Source organism: Arachis hypogaea, chromosome 11 (assembly GCF_003086295.3).
Source record: "Arachis hypogaea cultivar Tifrunner chromosome 11, arahy.Tifrunner.gnm2.J5K5, whole genome shotgun sequence".
NCBI classification, from domain to species: Eukaryota; Viridiplantae; Streptophyta; class Magnoliopsida; order Fabales; family Fabaceae; genus Arachis; species Arachis hypogaea.
Window position 1 is genome coordinate 266532 of NC_092046.1, and position 16414 is coordinate 282945.

A 16414-nucleotide genomic window follows, 5' to 3' on the forward strand; every position below is an offset into this window, starting at 1 on the left:
TATTATGTTATGTTATCACTAATGCATTAACAATAACTAACTATAGAAAGGCTTATTTGAATTGAGTATGTAATTTGATATGATAAACACCTTTGTAGTAAAATAATATATGATACTATACGTCTATACCATATAATAATACACATTAATATAAGATCACCAATCATCTTCTCTCTCACGTGATTAAAAGCATTATTATGTTTGATTTAAAATATAGAAAACATATATTTGGATTTTTGGTTATTGACAAGAAATAACTTATATTATTTCATCATCAAAATTCGATAACCAGCAATCGTGTTTTTATATGCGAATTAATTAAACTGAAAAATAAAGACAAAAAAACTATCATATTATTAACAAAATTTATATACAAATTAAGGATCTCTTTTAACCTTTACTATGAATCCTATCTATACAAGTTTTGGTATAAGCATATAATACATCAAGTAATCCAAATTAGTCACAAAATTTGCATGGGCCATCAATTTATAATTTTTTTTTTTGTTGGTAATCAATTTGTAATTTTATATCATGGTTGAGCTTCCTTACTCGTTGGAACATATTTAATGCATAATACGCTTATTTTTAACGTAACATGCATATAATAATGTAACTATCAATATATAATTGACAAAAGTAATTATGTAATGCCATAACGTAGACTTCTGCTGAAAGCTCATTTTATGATCATTACTTCATCAACTTCTTCTTTATGTTATTATTATTATGAGTTTAATTTTAATGTATAGAAAATATTATTATGAGTTTAATTTTTATTATAACACATTAACACAACACAATTAATATTTTTTTAACTTTTTGTCCTTTTGGGGTCTTTCCCTCCTTATTTTCTGCTAAATTTTGTGCAAAAGCCCACCATCGTTAAAAGGGCAAAAACGATATAAAAAAAAAAAAGCAAATACATTGTTTGTAGTGGTGATGAGTATCTCTCTAAAGTAGTCTTTGACATTGGTATTATATATCAAAATGGTTCATGGAATTTAAATTATACTAATTATATCCTGAAATTCATAAAAATATATCATGTTAGTCATTGATTCTTTTCCTGTTAGTAATATACTAATTTAATTTGATGATGATATAGCTTGATTTTATTATATGTGGTCAAATTATGATATTGTACATACATGTATTAATAATTTATTTATGTCATTAAAATACGTCAGTATATTATTAATAGAAAATGAATTAAGAACTTACCTAATATATTTTTGTTAATCTTAAAAATATAATTAGTAATTTAAGTTTTTAAAACAATTTTAGACGCAAACAGTAATTTGAGGATTATTCTTTTTAATTTTTGTACAAATTAAATTAGAATTTTATTATTGTTTTAATTTTTGTCTTTCATTTTGCACCAAACAAAATACTAAGATTTATTTTAATCTCCAATTTTTAATTTCTGTCTCTCAATCTCGATCTTTCTATTTCTGTCTCTCCACCAAACGTTACCTAAGAGTCTATTTGTGTCAAGTTCCAAATATTATTGACAGCAATCATATTTTACTTGCAATTTAAATTTTTTTTCCAAACACATTTTATAAATTTTTTTTTATCGGAAATATAGAAAAAAGAAAAGAAAAAAAAAATACAAACAAATGAAAACGAGAGAGAGAGAGAGAGAGAGAGAGAGAGAGAGAGAGGGGGGTTAAACGAGTTTATTGGCGAAGCGAAGATTGGTTCGCTCAACGAACGCTTCAACGGCAAAATTTCCCGGGCGAAAAAAAGAGGAGGGGGTTCGTGTCTCTCTCTTTGATCTCGTTCTCGCAACAATTCCCTTCATTCCCCCCTCACGCATCCACCATAAGGTTTAGGGTTTCTTAATTTCCATTTTCCTCTTTCAAATTCCCCCTAATTTCTCATTTCGTTACAATTTAGTTTTTTTTTTTGTCCTTTTTGAAAGTTCATTTTGATTGCTATCCTCTTGCATTTTCCGGTTGAGCTTGTTCCCAATTTGATTTGTCCATTTTTCAAAATTCCACCTTTTCCCCCCTTTTTGTTCCTGATTGTTGATGGACATTTCTGGATTTTTTTTTGTTTTTCTTCTTTTGGATGGTACAGACGGTGATTAATTGAAGCGTGAGGAAGTTGCAGCAAGTGGAGGAGAGAGAGAGAGAGAGAGAGAAGAAAAAAGGGGTGGTGTTGTTTGTGTGTTTTAGAGTGATTCAGAAAAAAAGGGGTCCTCAGGTGAAAGATCTGAGGCTTTTAGGTTTTTGAGGGTGTAATCGAAGAAGAAGAAGAAGAAGATGAGCGCTTCAAAGTTCATCAAGTGCGTTACTGTTGGGGATGGAGCTGTGGGCAAAACTTGCTTGCTAATATCCTACACCAGCAACACCTTCCCCACCGTAATTTCTCTTCCTTTCTCACTTTTTCTGTTTTAATTTTTGCCTTTTTTTAATGTATCTGCTGTAAAAATATTTAATTTTTTTCCCTTTTTGAAGTGAGAATTTCCTTGAAAAGTGGATCCCCCACCCCCACCCCCCTTTTTTTTTTCCGGGGTGTTGTGATGATTGTCAAAATTTTGTTGCTCAACTCAAATTGTGAAATGTTACTAAATAAGAATGCTGAGTGACCTCAGGATTCAAAGTGTTCAAGGAAATTTGGAGTATGCCTTTTCTAAGGAGGCAGTGATTTTGAGTTGGGACTGGTTAATTTGGGAAGTTGGGTTGGCAAACAATTAATGAGATGAAGTGAATGGAAATGTCTCTTACTTTAATGGTAAAAAATATGTACACAAATGCATATATCTCCATTTCATGGTGGGGGAGTAATGGAAGATGTCTAATATGTGTAGTAAATGAAATGAAATTGGTTTCCTTGAGAGAGTTTTAATGATTATATATAGGTGAAGAAATCAATGTTTGCCATTCATGTTTGGATTGTTCTGCATATAATGATTTGTTCTTCTTTGAATTTTTTTATTGTATTGTAACCTTGTAATATGATATATCATTTACTTGTACTTATTGAAAAAAGAGAGATGGTTATAATTTTTCTATCTCCTTTTTGCTTGGAAACAGGATTATGTGCCAACTGTGTTCGACAATTTCAGTGCAAATGTTGTTGTCAATGGAGCCACAGTTAATCTCGGTTTGTGGGACACTGCAGGTAATCCTACATATTTACCCTTCTTTTTGGATTTTTATTGTGTTGTTTTGTGAAAGATATTTCTTTTTGGATTTTTATTGTGTTGTTTTGTGGAACAGGGCAAGAGGATTATAACAGACTACGACCTTTGAGTTATCGTGGTGCCGATGTTTTCATATTGGCTTTCTCTCTCATAAGCAAGGCCAGTTATGAAAATGTTTCCAAAAAGGTACTTAGCCTATTGTGTTACTATAATCCTAGTTTTGCAATAGTTTAAATTGTTCTTTTGATATGTATAGAGCTTTCTATACGAGCTATAATGAACAATATTCTGTTTATCTTTACTAAAAGTTGCTGATGAATTGAATATGTGTTGTTTGCTTTTCCAGTGGATCCCAGAATTGAAACATTATGCACCTGGTGTCCCCATCATTTTGGTTGGCACAAAGCTTGGTAAGTTTCTTGCTGTCTATTGTGTACCTCATATTTGTGAGATCATGCATTTCGTCCTTGCTTTCTTCTAGCATGTTAACTGATGTTGATAATCATTTCGGGTTATAAAATGGTAGACTTAATTTTGTGGATTCACTGTTTTCAAGAAAAAGATGGAGGATTGTTACCGCAATTTGCCTCTTATGAGCCTCTTTTGGTAGTTATGGTCATCTTGTTTGTTTCTAATTGGGCATCGTGCTATAACTTTTCAGACTTGTGTCTATGGTCTGGTATGTTTTGCTGGAGCGAATTCATGAATACTTTACATTGACCAGTTTGAAACCTAACAGTTGCTGGGAGGGTCTCATCTGATCATATCTTCTTTAAATTTCATATCGATGGTCTTAGCAGCAAACTTATTAATAACGTTTAAACTTTTAAAAAAATTATTACATACTCAATAAGTCTATATGATGATTGTGCTTAGTTCTGTTTTCTGACTTTTCTCCAATTGCCTGTTATATTAACGACCAGATTGAAAGCACTGGTTGAGTCTAGTGCAGTTTTCATGCTTGACTTTGTATTGGATTGGGAGCTGTGAGATGAAAATGTTTTAATATCTGGCATTAATTTATTGTGTTGTCCATAATATAGTTGTTTGAACTTTTGGATACATTCGCAAATCTGCATATCCAGATGCAACTTATATTTTAACACATTGATTTATCGATATGGAAACGCGGGAGTTATATTTACAAACGATCTAGTAACGATTGTTTTGAATCTTCCTGATCTGAGCATGTTCTATATAATTATAATGTTCTCTCAGCTAAGATGTGCCCTTTATTGTTGTGTTATTTGAAATAAAACAGATCTTCGGGATGACAAGCAGTTCTTCATTGACCATCCTGGTGCCGTACCCATCACTAATGCTCAGGTGAATACTGTTTCTGGCTCCCCTCTAATTGTTCTAAACTCCTATGACACGTTCGTCATCTGTTTTCTTTTTACATAAAATTAAAAATCTGAAATTTACATTTCCTTCCTTGCTTTTAAGGGAGAAGAGCTCAGGAAGCTTATCAATGCACCAGCTTACATTGAATGCAGTTCAAAATCTCAGCAGGTGGATACTTGAATCCTTGTTCTTTGGTTGACGGATTGTATTGGTTAACTATTTCTAGATGTTCTTACAGTTTATAGGATCCTATATTGTATTAAACTTTTTAATCAAGCATTTCTCATTTACATCAATATAGTTTGCACAGTACTTTTGTACAATACAAAGACTTAGTTAAAAACACTAATTATAAGAACCTAATTAGATGGTACTTTGTAGAGCATAATGGTTATTCTAAAATCGATTTTCACGGTTGATGCAGAACGTGAAGGCGGTCTTTGATGCGGCTATTCGAGTCGTTCTTCAACCCCCTAAGCAGAAGAAAAAGAAGGGTAAAGCACAGAAGGCCTGTTCAATATTGTAATTCGACTAGGATTCTAAAGAGAAAGATCCATATATGTCTCCTACTTGTATTTCCTTCCCTCCCTCCTACTTGTATTTCCTTGTCTCCTCTTCCCTTCTTCCTTTTCTTCATTCCCCTTTGCAGTTGAAGAAGTTGGTGTCTATGTGAGTTTATTATCTGTCATATATTCCGAAAGAAGAAAAAAAAAAACTTCCTTGAAGCTTAAGGTTGTTGATGCATTGCATTAGTGGAATTAATTGTGGAAAACTTATTGTCAAAAGTTGCATTTCATGGTTCCAACTTCCAACCCCTTTATTAATGTTTTATGTATTAATATTAATATAAATCTATAAATTAGGATAACCACCTTGTTTGCTTGAGGATACAGAAATATAAATTATTTGTGCATGAATCTCTAATGCTTCCTTAGGTGTCATTTGGTGGTTTTGGAGTTAGTGGGAGCAGTTTTATTTGGTTTCATGCGTTATTTTTTTACTTTAAGGCAAAACAAAAAGACCCTAAAGTATAATATTAGAGTTTGTTTTGGACGTGATATTTCATATTATAGATTAATTTTAATGTATTGACAGTGAAAAATGTTTTTATAGTTGTCTAATCATATTTGTTATTTTGAATAATTATTCACACGGTTAATGTAAAATATAATTATTTTTTATGAAATGGTATTATGTAATTAGATACTCATGTAAAAATTTTTTATTCTAAAGATGTATCAACATTAAATTCATAATATTATAATAACTTAAAAATGATACTAAAAAAGCGTTTTATGAAGTAATCTATGTTGATTGTTCAAAAATTTTAATTGATATTTAAGGTTTTTTTTAAAGTGTCCCATCCCAAGCCTTTAGCTATGCTTGTGAAGCATATCATTTTTCGGCTTTTTATCTGAACTAACCCAAAATAATATTTGTCCAATTGGTCACTACAAACCTAACCCCACTAGATCGTTGCTCTTCAACGTCTGAGGTCAAGTTTTTCAAGTAACACATTTTTATTAAAATAAATTTAAGTGTTATTATGAACTTAACTCAATACTAGGTTGGTTTAGTGATAGATAAACTTATTCCCATGACATTTCTCTTGATTTTGAGCCAAAAAAAAAAAAAAGAATTAATACGTTATTGTTTTTGTCAAAAGTAAGACTTAATGGTGTTACTAAAATAAAAAAAAATGGGCTAGATATGGGCCAAGAAGAGAACATAAGGCCCATAATGATGATGGGCCCACAACCCCGAAGGCATGTTCCCAAAAAATCAGAGAAGCAGATACCCGCGTAATTTCGAAACCCCCGCACTTCGTCTTTCTCACAATTCTAAAATGGTTCCCAATTTCGCTTTACCATCATCACCATGAGCAGCAGAGTCTCTTAGTTAATCCTAAACCGCGAACTCACAATCCTTGATCGAGTTTGTTAGTTCGTTCCTTAGTTAGTTATTATTCAATCAATCAATTAGTTAGTTAGTTAGTTAGTTGTAGGGTTTTTACTTCCTTCAGCAGCTGCTCATGGCAAAACGAAACGGCTTCGTTGTGATCTCTTCCGACGATGAAGGAGGATCCGAGAATCGCTCGTTGAAAGGGAGTAGAACCAGAAGCAGCACCAGAAACTGTAAGAGGCCGAAGTCGAGTTCGAGTTCAACAAGCTCACGTGGAAAGAAGAGGGCTAGAGATTCTGCTTCTCGTTCTCGCCTCTCTAAGCTCCATGAGGTATCCATTTTTTTTATTTGTTTTTTTCTTCAAAGTTTTGCCAATATTTGTCGAAAATGCTAGGTTAGGTTTGTGGACTTCAATTTAAAATTGTTAACTATTGTTTTCTATTTTTTGTGGTGTGACATTATAGTGATAATTTTTTGATACTGTAGTGTGAGTTTGGTATTTTTCTGTTAACATGATAATGCTTGATTGAATGTTAATGTAAAGAATATATTCTGTTTTAAAGTGCCAAAACGAGTTGCATTTCTTTTGGAGGTGTGTTATTTGACTAAATGAGGATGTGTTGAATTGAATTTATTGCAGATCAGCTTATTTGAAGATGACTTCAATGATGTGTTCACAGGGTCAAAGGTATCTGCTGGTATGCTTTCTCTTTGTTCATGTTTCAACACAGGACTTCGTATTTTTATGATGAAGCTGAGAACTTAATTTTGGAATACTGGAAACTCTTTAAGACAGGCATGAGTCAAAGTTCATTGACTTGGAGAAAAAATTTGATTTAATGAATTTAAAAGTTTCTAGTTCACAATCCTATAGTCATGGAAACTTTTTTGTTTTCTGAATCTGTTGTATTCCCCTCTCTCATGAGTCATAACTTTTGCATCAGGTACTAGGAGGAGCATTGGAGAGGATCTGTGGGTTGATAAATACAAGCCCCTTTCTGTGGAAGAACTTGCTGTTCACAAGAAAAAGGTCAAGACACTGATCCTTAAGTTGTTAATTTTGGTGATATAAATGGCGTCTTAATTTGCTCTTTCTGCTTTGTTTTACAGGTTGATGAAGTTAAGATGTGGTTTGATGAAAGGGTGAATCCTTCAAAGGTACATTTAGCAAAAGAGGTTTTAGGATTTTAACTGATGTTTGTGTTTTGTTCTCGGATTATAGAATTTGGGTGATTATAAAAGGAGGACTGATGTTAGTGCCTTGTTTGCAGATTATACAATTTGGGTGGTTAAAAGGAGGATTTTTACTTATTAGAAAAAGGGTCACTTGTTGGCTTTTAGTTATTTTGAGTCACTTTTTCAGTGTTTCTCCATATGAATTGTTTACATTTGGAGTTTAAATTTCTATAGAAATGCTTTCCCCAGAATTTCGTTATACTAATAAACAGTGAATTAAAATTTTTCTGATCCTTAGATACGTAGTGTGTTGTTTGTCTTTTCATATTGTGTTTTTTTTAATCCCCCTCCTTTCTTTTTGTAAACCTACAGGATGTCATCGGAAGTAATGTTCTTGTCATCACTGGACAGGCGGGAGTTGGAAAATCCGTATGTACTCTTCCATTCTCTTGTTAACACCTTTACCCTCCTGCCTTTTTTTATAGACACAACCCGACTCTGGGCAATCTAGATTTGTCGAAATCTGGTGCATGCTAATGTGGCTTGGAATTCTTTTATCAGCATTTTGATTTGTTTCTTATTTGGATTTCCTTCTTTATTTTAGCTACGTATATATGCACATGTTAGTTCAATTATTACTGAATTTCTGCATTTCAGAATTATGAACTTTCCTATGAATTCTACATTGACATTGGAAATTTTATTCTTGTTATGTAGGCTACTATTCATGTAATTGCATCTCACCTGGGCGCAGTAGTATGTGGATGGGACACACCTACGCCTGTACTTTGGCAAGAGCATCTTTACAATTCTGGCGCAGGTGGGTCAAGCTAGTCTACACTTGATAAGTTAGTACGAGAAGAACTTAATTCAATTCTTTTCTGCTTTAGCCTCTCTGATTCTAAACCATGAGGTTCCTTGTGTTAGTGTATGTTCAAAATCAAATGACAGTGTGCATTTGGTTTACAGTCCAAATAGGAAAATGCTTACATTAAATTTTGGAGAAAGGAAAGAGCATTCTAATCAGTTGTACCTAATTACATATTTTCCCCATAATTTTATTTTCTATCGTCAGGAGTAAAATACACATCCAAGTTGGAAGAATTTGAAACTTTTGTTGAGAGAATACGGAAATATGGAGTAATGTCAGCTTCTCTTACAAGCGAGTCAAAGCCATCTGTCATACTTTTAATAGATGACCTTCCCTTGACAAATGGGAAAGCTGCTTTCGGAAGGCTTAAAGATTGCTTGCACCTTTTAGTGCGCTCAGCTCAGGTACCCACAGCAATATTGTTCACCGACTATGGCAATACTGATTCAGCAGATCCCAATGCGCGAAACCTGCATGAACTTCAGCTATCTCTAGAGAGTTCTGGGGCTTGTAAGGTTACTTCCTTGAAAGATTCTCTTGCATTTTTTGACTTCTTGTTAAGAGAATTCTAACCCAACTTTTGGGAAACTTTCAGGTGGCATTCAATCCAATCACTACTAATTCTATTAAGAAGGTTCTCTTTAGAATATGCCAAATGGAGCAGTGTGATATTCCTGCTGACCATGTTGATCTAATAGCAAAAGCCAGTGAAGGTGACATCAGACATGCAATTACTTCGTTACAGTTTTTCTGTCTGAAACCAAATCAAGTCCCTTCCTTTTCTCAATCCGCTGATGCTCTTGGTCCATTACAAGATCACAGTAATACATCTGAAGGATTAGAGGATGGATATTCATTGAATTTTGGCAGAGATGAGACACTTAATTTATTTCATGCCTTGGGGAAGTTTCTACACAATAAGAGGGAGGCTGGTGCTGCAGTAAACTATGGTACTATAATTTGGTGAAAATTGACACTCATATTTTCTTTGGATTGCAGCTTATTCACATTAAGTTGTTTTTCTTATTTTGTAGACCAACATGGCTTTCATATACAAGAAAGATTTTCAAGATTACCTTTAAAAATGGATGTCCCAGAGAAGATTCTTTCTCAAGCCCATGTACAGCCGGGACAGGTTGCTGATTTTCTGCATGAAAATGGTATTTTTCCTGGCCACTTTTTGTTGATGTCCTTTGTGAAAACTTTATAATGAAGATGTTTTATTCCATTATTTATTTTCAGAACCAAAGCCAGTAAGTTTTATTTTTCCCACATTCTGATTTCTTGCAGTTCTGGAGTTTGTGGATGATGAAGCAATAGATGATGCATGTACCGTGTCTACATATCTAGGTGATGCAGACATCCTTCTTTCTAAACTTCGGGGAACGCTATCTAGTTATAATGAAGCAGAGAGCATGCTGCAGTCAGCTGCTGCATCAATTGCTGTGCGCGGGGTTCTGTTTGGAAATTCTCATGTAGTATCATCTAGGTTAGGATATCACTTATATGGATGCGTCTGTTGTGTGAGCAAAATATCTGTTTCTCTGTCATGTTTAATATTGTTGACTTTTACAGGTGGCATGCAATTCGTAGACCAAATCTCTGGCAGGTTGAGAAATCATCACTTTACAACAAGGTGTTTGATTGTGGCCTTTCTTTCTGTAAATTTTAACATCTTCCAATTTCCAATATTGGAGGAGCTCATTTAAAATATGCTACCTGTTCATTTAATTTGAGAGAGAAAAGTAATTTAGAGAGCAGAAATAGAGTATAGTTTTCATCACACTAAAAAATTGTCTTCTGTTCATGATCTTCCATTGCAGGATGAGTTGTTTAGATTGAGAGACTCTGATTGGAAATTGAGTTCTTATAATACATCTGTTATGGCCATGGAGTACATGCCTATGCAAAAACTGCTTGGAGATAGGGCATGTTATCAGGATTCAGTGCAGGACTTGGATATGGAAGATGTTGATGTTGACAAAATGAATTTAGATGCCCAAGAAGATGATGATGATGACATAGAAGATTGGTAGAGATTCTACAATTAAGGAGGTTGACATTTTATTGTCGATTCAAGGACTATGGGGAATGATAAGTTGTGAGTAGTTTTTGTTATCACTGTGATGTAACAACATACGTGTCAAGGTGGTAAAGTGTTAGTCCAATTTCCTGGATTAAATTTTCGGTCTGGGAAAACCATTGTAAATATCAACTTTTATTTTATGAAAGTGTTTTTATTATATCCAAGTTCATGGAACAAATAGGGATCGATAGAAAAATGTTCTATCATTTGTCAAGGTGGTAAAGTGTTAGTCCAATTTCCTGGATTAAATTTTCGGTCTGGGAAAACCATTGTAGATATCAACTTTTATTTTATGAAAGTGTTTTTATTATATCCAAGTTCATGGAACAAATAGGGATCGATAGAAAAATGTTCTATCATTTGTTTTCTATTTCTCAAAGCTCAGAAAGGAAAGGCCATAAAAGAAAAATTGCAACATCCTCAAACTCCCCTATTTCTCATTCAACTATTTGGCGTGAATAGAACAAACTAGATGCAGCAAAGCTACGGAATAATCAAATTAATTTGATTTCAAGATGTATCAACTCAAAATCGGCTTATTACAAAGTCAATGTGCCTGGATTTACAAGGCATAACAAATAAGTAATAGACAAAGTAAACTAATGCAAAATAGTCTACATGCAGCTACTCCTATTCGTAGAACTGCTATAAAAATGTAGCATAAATGCATAATACACTTCATCTTCCTCTAGCATGAAATGAAGTTACTTAAAAAAATGGAGACCAAGTTCATCTCCAACCTAAAAAAAACTATGTTATTTAGGTAATTAAATTATTAAATCAAATTGGTTGGTTTTCAGGCCCTAGGACTCAAAGATAATGTAATATCTTGAAAAACCTTAAGCCTCTTGTCAATCTTGTTCTGGAAAATCCCAGTGCTATTTGTGTCATTTGATGTTGTTGTATGAGACTCATTTGGGGGTCCAAGAATTGCAGAAAGAATAGCATCTTCAAAGTCCTTGTTGTTGGGTAACAAATCTGTTAACTTGTTCTTCTCATCATTATTGTCCTCTAATGATAGCCTCCTTCTTGTTTTGTTCTCTGGCACCTCAATTTCCCTATGCAACTTGTTGTTATTGAGCTCTCCCACATCATTCAACACCCTCATGGATCCTGCAGCATTTCCAGACCTTGTTCTCTTAAGGGTCTCCGAGAAAGGATTCTCAATAGGTGGCTGTGGCATAGGCTCCTTGAAAGACAAAGAAGATTTTGATACATAAAATGGTGGGGCTGCAACATTGAGTGAGTTATTCCCCAACATGGCACTAACAAGTTTGGTACTTTTCTGCATTGGTGGTGGTGCTGGATTTATTGTTGTTATGTTGGAATTGATGTTTTCATCGGCGAATTCATCCTGTGCTGCTGCCTTATTGTTCATCATTGATGATGGCATCATGCTTGTATGATGATCCTTACAAGGCTGAGGCTGCCAAATTGATGATGAACCCAAGAAAGCCTCAAAGAGTCTCTTCTGTTCAATCCTATCACCATTTCCTTTGCTCATCATCTCGGATTCGAGGTCTTTGAGCATTTGCTGTGCCCTTTCATAGGCCTTGAGATGGGAATCTGAGCCTCTTGGGCCGTCCGGGACAGCCGGTTTCACTCTAAAGAGGGTCTCTTTCGCCTCGCTTATCCTCCCTTGCTTCATCAGACAGATGCCTAGATTGCACATCTTGTTGTTGTCTGGAGCTATCGATAGCGCGCGCCGATAGGCCTCTTCTGCTTCTACATAGTTGTTCTGCTGCATCAATGCCCATCCCAAGTTCCCCTACACATTCACAACAACAAATTCAGCTCAGTTTCATGTAATTTGTGATGGAAAAATTCACTTAATCACAATGCATATCAAATAGAGATATAAAAAAAAAAGGAAAAGAAAACAAAGTATTCCCAAGTTAAGTGATCACAAGGACACATAAATATAAGAATCAAAATAAATAAATGACACAAGTTAAAATTGAGACTCTGAAGTTTACAATTTTCTTCATACCAGTAACCTTGTGGCTTCTTGTTCCACAGATACTTGAAACTTTTTCCCTTGAGATCTAGCAGTCTTTGTACGCTTGCCATTGAAAGCCAAACCTTGTTGAATCAAGAACAGCTTGTGCTTCAATAGACCAATTTGATCATCAAGTCTACCACATCTCTGTGAAGAAAACAAGATTCAACATTGAGTTTTTCAGCATTGCTAGTGAACAATGTTGAAGGACTAACACTTACGAAACTAGAAACAATTAAATACACTGGTGCACATTGGATGCATCATCATCATCATCTTAATAATAATTACCTTGTAAAGATCCAAGAGGATGTTATCAAGGGATTCTTGTGCTTGATCAGAGCATCTACTTCGAAGAGATTTAATGGCTTCGATGGCTTCTTCGGCCCGGTTCTGCTGCTTCATCACAATTGCCATGTCTTTCAAAGCACTATCTACTCTATCTCCGGCATTAATGGCTGCCCAAAACAGTGGAATTGCTCTCTCTGGATCCTTATCCACCAACTGAAACAAAGAAAAAAAAAGAATTAGATAAAAAAAAATCATAATTAGGTTGGAGCATTTTATGAATCAAACACCAAGAAAGAAGCAAGTTAACCAAGATCCTAACCTGAACATTTTTTGCTCTAACATAGGGACTGTCACCAACGGGAACCTTGTGAGTGACGTGGAAGGATTCGGAGCGTGTTCTTGAAACCCCGAGAGGCTTCGCCGGCGACGAAGGTGCAGACTTTGTTGGTCTGAATCCTGGGGGAGCATTCCACATATCTTGCAACATTATTATCAAAACTGAAAGGAAAAAAAAAAGATAAATTCTTTTCTTCTTTTTGTTTCTGTTGAGAGAAGATAGAGTAGAACAGTGTTGAAAATGAAGAAGCAGAAGAATGAGTGATTAGAAGAAGAAAAAGCAGAGAGAAGAGAGTGTGGGATTGTTCATGCGGATGAGTTCAGGTTTTTAAGTTTTTGAAAATTGAGTAGCCGTTAGAAAGTAGCCGTTGGAAGATGTAATATTAGATTTAGCGGCGTTAACACGTTCGGGTTGCTCATACCTTAAATAACTTTGCATAATTTTTTTCTTCTAATATCGGAAAAAATTGCACAGTTTTTTAATCTATTTAATAAAAAATAATGTTGTCTTAATTTCTAAAATGTAAATTTGTTTTTTGTTATTAAAATGAGAATACATTAGTGCATTTATATTTGATTATTGTAATTAACATTCTTAGATTAATATTTTCATTACTTTTATTTAATTATTCATAAGTTTTTTTTGGGCACATGAAATATTTTTAGTTGTTGACTATATAGTTTTCAAGTATATTTTTATTTTATTCATTCCAATATGGCATAAAAAGAAATTATAACAGTATTTAATTATTTATTGAGATAAGTAAATAATTTTGGTTATTCATATTTTTAATAAAAATTTGACATCCTATATAATAGCCTATGTAATATCGTATATCATTATCGAATTTTTTTATGTATTGTGGTTTATTATATAAATAGTAAATGAATACTAAAAAAAATTATTAACGAATAAATAAATACTTACAATTTGTAAGACTTTTGAAATATACATGGTTTAGTAGGATACTTTTATTAATTTCACCAATACATAATTCTGTCCTAGTTTTTTCTTCTTCTTTAGATTGATAGTATATACAAACAAAATCCTATTATTATTATTATTATTATTAAATAGAAAGATAACTTTTAGCAATATCTAAATATTGATGTGCATTTAACTAATTAATAAAATGATTAAAATCTCATTTTTTTTCCATATCTTCCGGGGAAAAAAAACCTAAAGAGAAGATCTAGGGTATTTATAATGACAGTAACATAATTTTATGAGTTCTACCAGAAAAAAAAAACATAATTTTATGAGAAAAAAAACTTCAAAATTTTTACAAAAAACTCATTAAACAAAAGTTATTTGTAAGGTAACACTTTTTGGTAATCAACCTTGTGCTTAAGAAGAAAATGGATAATATATTTTCCAAGAAACAAAACATTATTACACTTTTATAAAAACTATGAGACACTACACAAAAGGATAACATAACTTGTGTACCAATGCAAAGATGCAGAACAGTGCTTCTAAGGAACCACATATGAACAACATCAACAAAGGAAATCTTGTCACATAAAGTGAGATCAACTACATAGATCAAATCAGATAGGACATGAAAAGTAGTCATAATTCTACTTCTTAAACAATAACTATGACAATTAGCAACTACAGTGCGCGGAAACTGTCAACTTTATCAAGTCTAGCTGTTCCTGAACTTGATGACTCCCCCATTGCATCGGGAGAGGCTGCGACCTGCGTTGATTCTCTATTTAACGAAGTTGGCATACCTGAAATCTCCTGAAAGTGATAAATGGCATTTATGAAAGGATGGAAAGCATAGATAACTAAACAAGTGTTACAACAGGCACAGGGATGTTGTCTCATACCTTCATCAAATGTAACCTCAAATCACAGGGTCGAACCTGGTTTCCAATGGATGCCATCACGAATTTCGAGTATTGAAACAATACATCAGCAGCAGCTTGCTTTTTCTCTTCTACCTGAAAAACCAAATTCAGTTCAGTTCTTTCACAAAAATTGTTCAAAGTGAATGCAATTACTCGCTCCACAGACTGCGACCGGTAAGATGGAAACCCAAAGGGGAAGGAGAAAGAAACCAATGCTTTTTTCCCCAAAATCACAAGCTATTTTGAATTCCAAGTATTGGAGTTGTTGTTAATGCTCAAGACCAAAACTTCTCTATCAATTCATACATTTAAGGTATATTGTTTTATTTGACATGTAAGAACAGAAGCATCACTTTTTTCCTACTATTTATCTCCCAAGCTTTCAAAAAAGATAGCTTTCCATGGCAATAACAAACACTAAAGCAAGAATCAGAATCGAAAAAGCAAATCCCGAGTCAAACATCATACAAGATTCTGAGTTAATGCTTACTGAAATTCAGGGGAACTTAACTATCTTGCCATCATATGTATGATCAGGTAAGAGATAAAGCATAGCTTCAAACCAAACCACCAACCAGAATCAGAATAAGTCACATCAACACTTAGCTTCAAACAATGATTCTCATTTCCAAAAACTGTAACTGAAATAAATTATCCATATGCTTATCTTCCCATCCTTATGAACTAGTACCATCAAGAATCACAATTAAAATGTGTTTGAGACTTTTGAGGTGCAAGTGTGCAACCTCTTACAAACATAAATTATATGGAAAATTCTAAGAGGTTTACTATCTTCCATGAATGAACCCAAAACTCTAACCCTAGCAAAATTAATGAAATTCTCTCAAGAGTTATCATTCAGCTGGAAAAGGAAAAGAGCAAAGGCAAGCATAAACTAACAGATTCATAGCTCAAAGCGAACAATTGATCCAAAACAATCAGAACGATAACCAAAAATGATGCGAGAAACTGAAAATTGACGTATTCACAGGAAATGGTATCAACGAGATCGACAGAATATACTGAATCAAAGAAAACAAATACGAAATTAGGGGTTTTTACTTTTGAAAGCATTTAAAAATAGGAAATTTCGAATTTTTACTTTAATTATTATCTTGAATGAATTTAGGGGAAAAGGAAAAAAGAACAACAGAGAACCTCGTAATCTTCGATCATGGCGGGCGTATGTATGGCAAAATCTGAAGATGTTCCTTCCTCTTGATGCTGTCGATGAAGTTCTTCAATTATATTCTTGTGGAGATTGTTTATGTATACATAAAATAATAACTAGCTCTATTACCAACTGGCCTATTAGCTCAGTTGGTTAGAGCGTCGTGCTAATAACGCAAAGGTCGCAGGTTCGAGACCTGCATGGGCCATTTTACAATTTTATTCTTC

The 16414-nt window shown here is 33.7% G+C and overlaps 4 protein-coding genes and 1 non-coding gene across 7 annotated transcripts; 3 read left to right on the plus strand and 2 right to left on the minus strand.

Annotated features, from left to right (window-relative positions):
* Positions 1-1590: 1590 nt before the first annotated feature.
* On the plus strand, positions 1591-5283 carry LOC112719637 (rac-like GTP-binding protein RHO1). Its single transcript, XM_025770278.3, has 8 exons — positions 1591-1832; positions 2086-2369; positions 3045-3132; positions 3231-3340; positions 3501-3564; positions 4416-4480; positions 4601-4666; positions 4923-5283. Exons 2-8 carry the CDS (start codon positions 2271-2273, stop codon positions 5022-5024), a joined length of 594 nt encoding a protein of 197 aa, XP_025626063.1. The 5' UTR covers positions 1591-1832; positions 2086-2270; the 3' UTR covers positions 5025-5283.
* Positions 5284-6286: 1003 nt separating this feature from the next.
* Positions 6287-10843, plus strand: LOC112719638 (cell cycle checkpoint protein RAD17). 3 transcript variants are annotated; one of them, XM_025770279.3, is made up of 12 exons: positions 6287-6731; positions 7041-7098; positions 7345-7430; positions 7511-7558; positions 7949-8005; positions 8294-8396; positions 8652-8962; positions 9043-9397; positions 9482-9607; positions 9738-9936; positions 10023-10083; positions 10271-10843. In XM_025770279.3, the coding sequence occupies exons 1-12, from the start codon at positions 6531-6533 to the stop codon at positions 10481-10483; spliced, it is 1818 nt and encodes a 605-aa protein (XP_025626064.1). In that variant the 5' UTR covers positions 6287-6530; the 3' UTR covers positions 10484-10843. The 3 variants fall into 3 exon arrangements, with proteins under 3 accessions (XP_025626064.1, XP_025626065.1, XP_072062355.1); XM_025770280.3 differs by having other exon boundaries at positions 6299-6731; positions 7041-7088; XM_072206254.1 differs by having other exon boundaries at positions 6309-6731; positions 9738-9797.
* A 163-nt stretch (positions 10844-11006) lies between these two features.
* LOC112719639 (protein POLLENLESS 3-LIKE 2) lies at positions 11007-13463 on the minus strand. Its single transcript, XM_025770281.3, has 4 exons — positions 13143-13463; positions 12824-13036; positions 12524-12679; positions 11007-12301 (listed from the first exon to the last, which is right to left on the minus strand). Exons 1-4 carry the CDS (start codon positions 13308-13310, stop codon positions 11330-11332), a joined length of 1509 nt encoding a protein of 502 aa, XP_025626066.1. The 5' UTR covers positions 13311-13463; the 3' UTR covers positions 11007-11329.
* A 1044-nt stretch (positions 13464-14507) lies between these two features.
* LOC112719640 (uncharacterized) lies at positions 14508-16326 on the minus strand. Its single transcript, XM_025770282.3, has 3 exons — positions 16175-16326; positions 14996-15109; positions 14508-14906 (listed from the first exon to the last, which is right to left on the minus strand). The coding sequence occupies exons 1-3, from the start codon at positions 16190-16192 to the stop codon at positions 14775-14777; spliced, it is 264 nt and encodes an 87-aa protein (XP_025626067.1). The 5' UTR covers positions 16193-16326; the 3' UTR covers positions 14508-14774.
* On the plus strand, positions 16322-16395 carry TRNAI-AAU (transfer RNA isoleucine (anticodon AAU)). The gene has a single exon. It is a non-coding gene; the product is annotated as a tRNA-Ile (tRNA).
* The last annotated feature ends 19 nt before the right edge of the window (positions 16396-16414 follow it).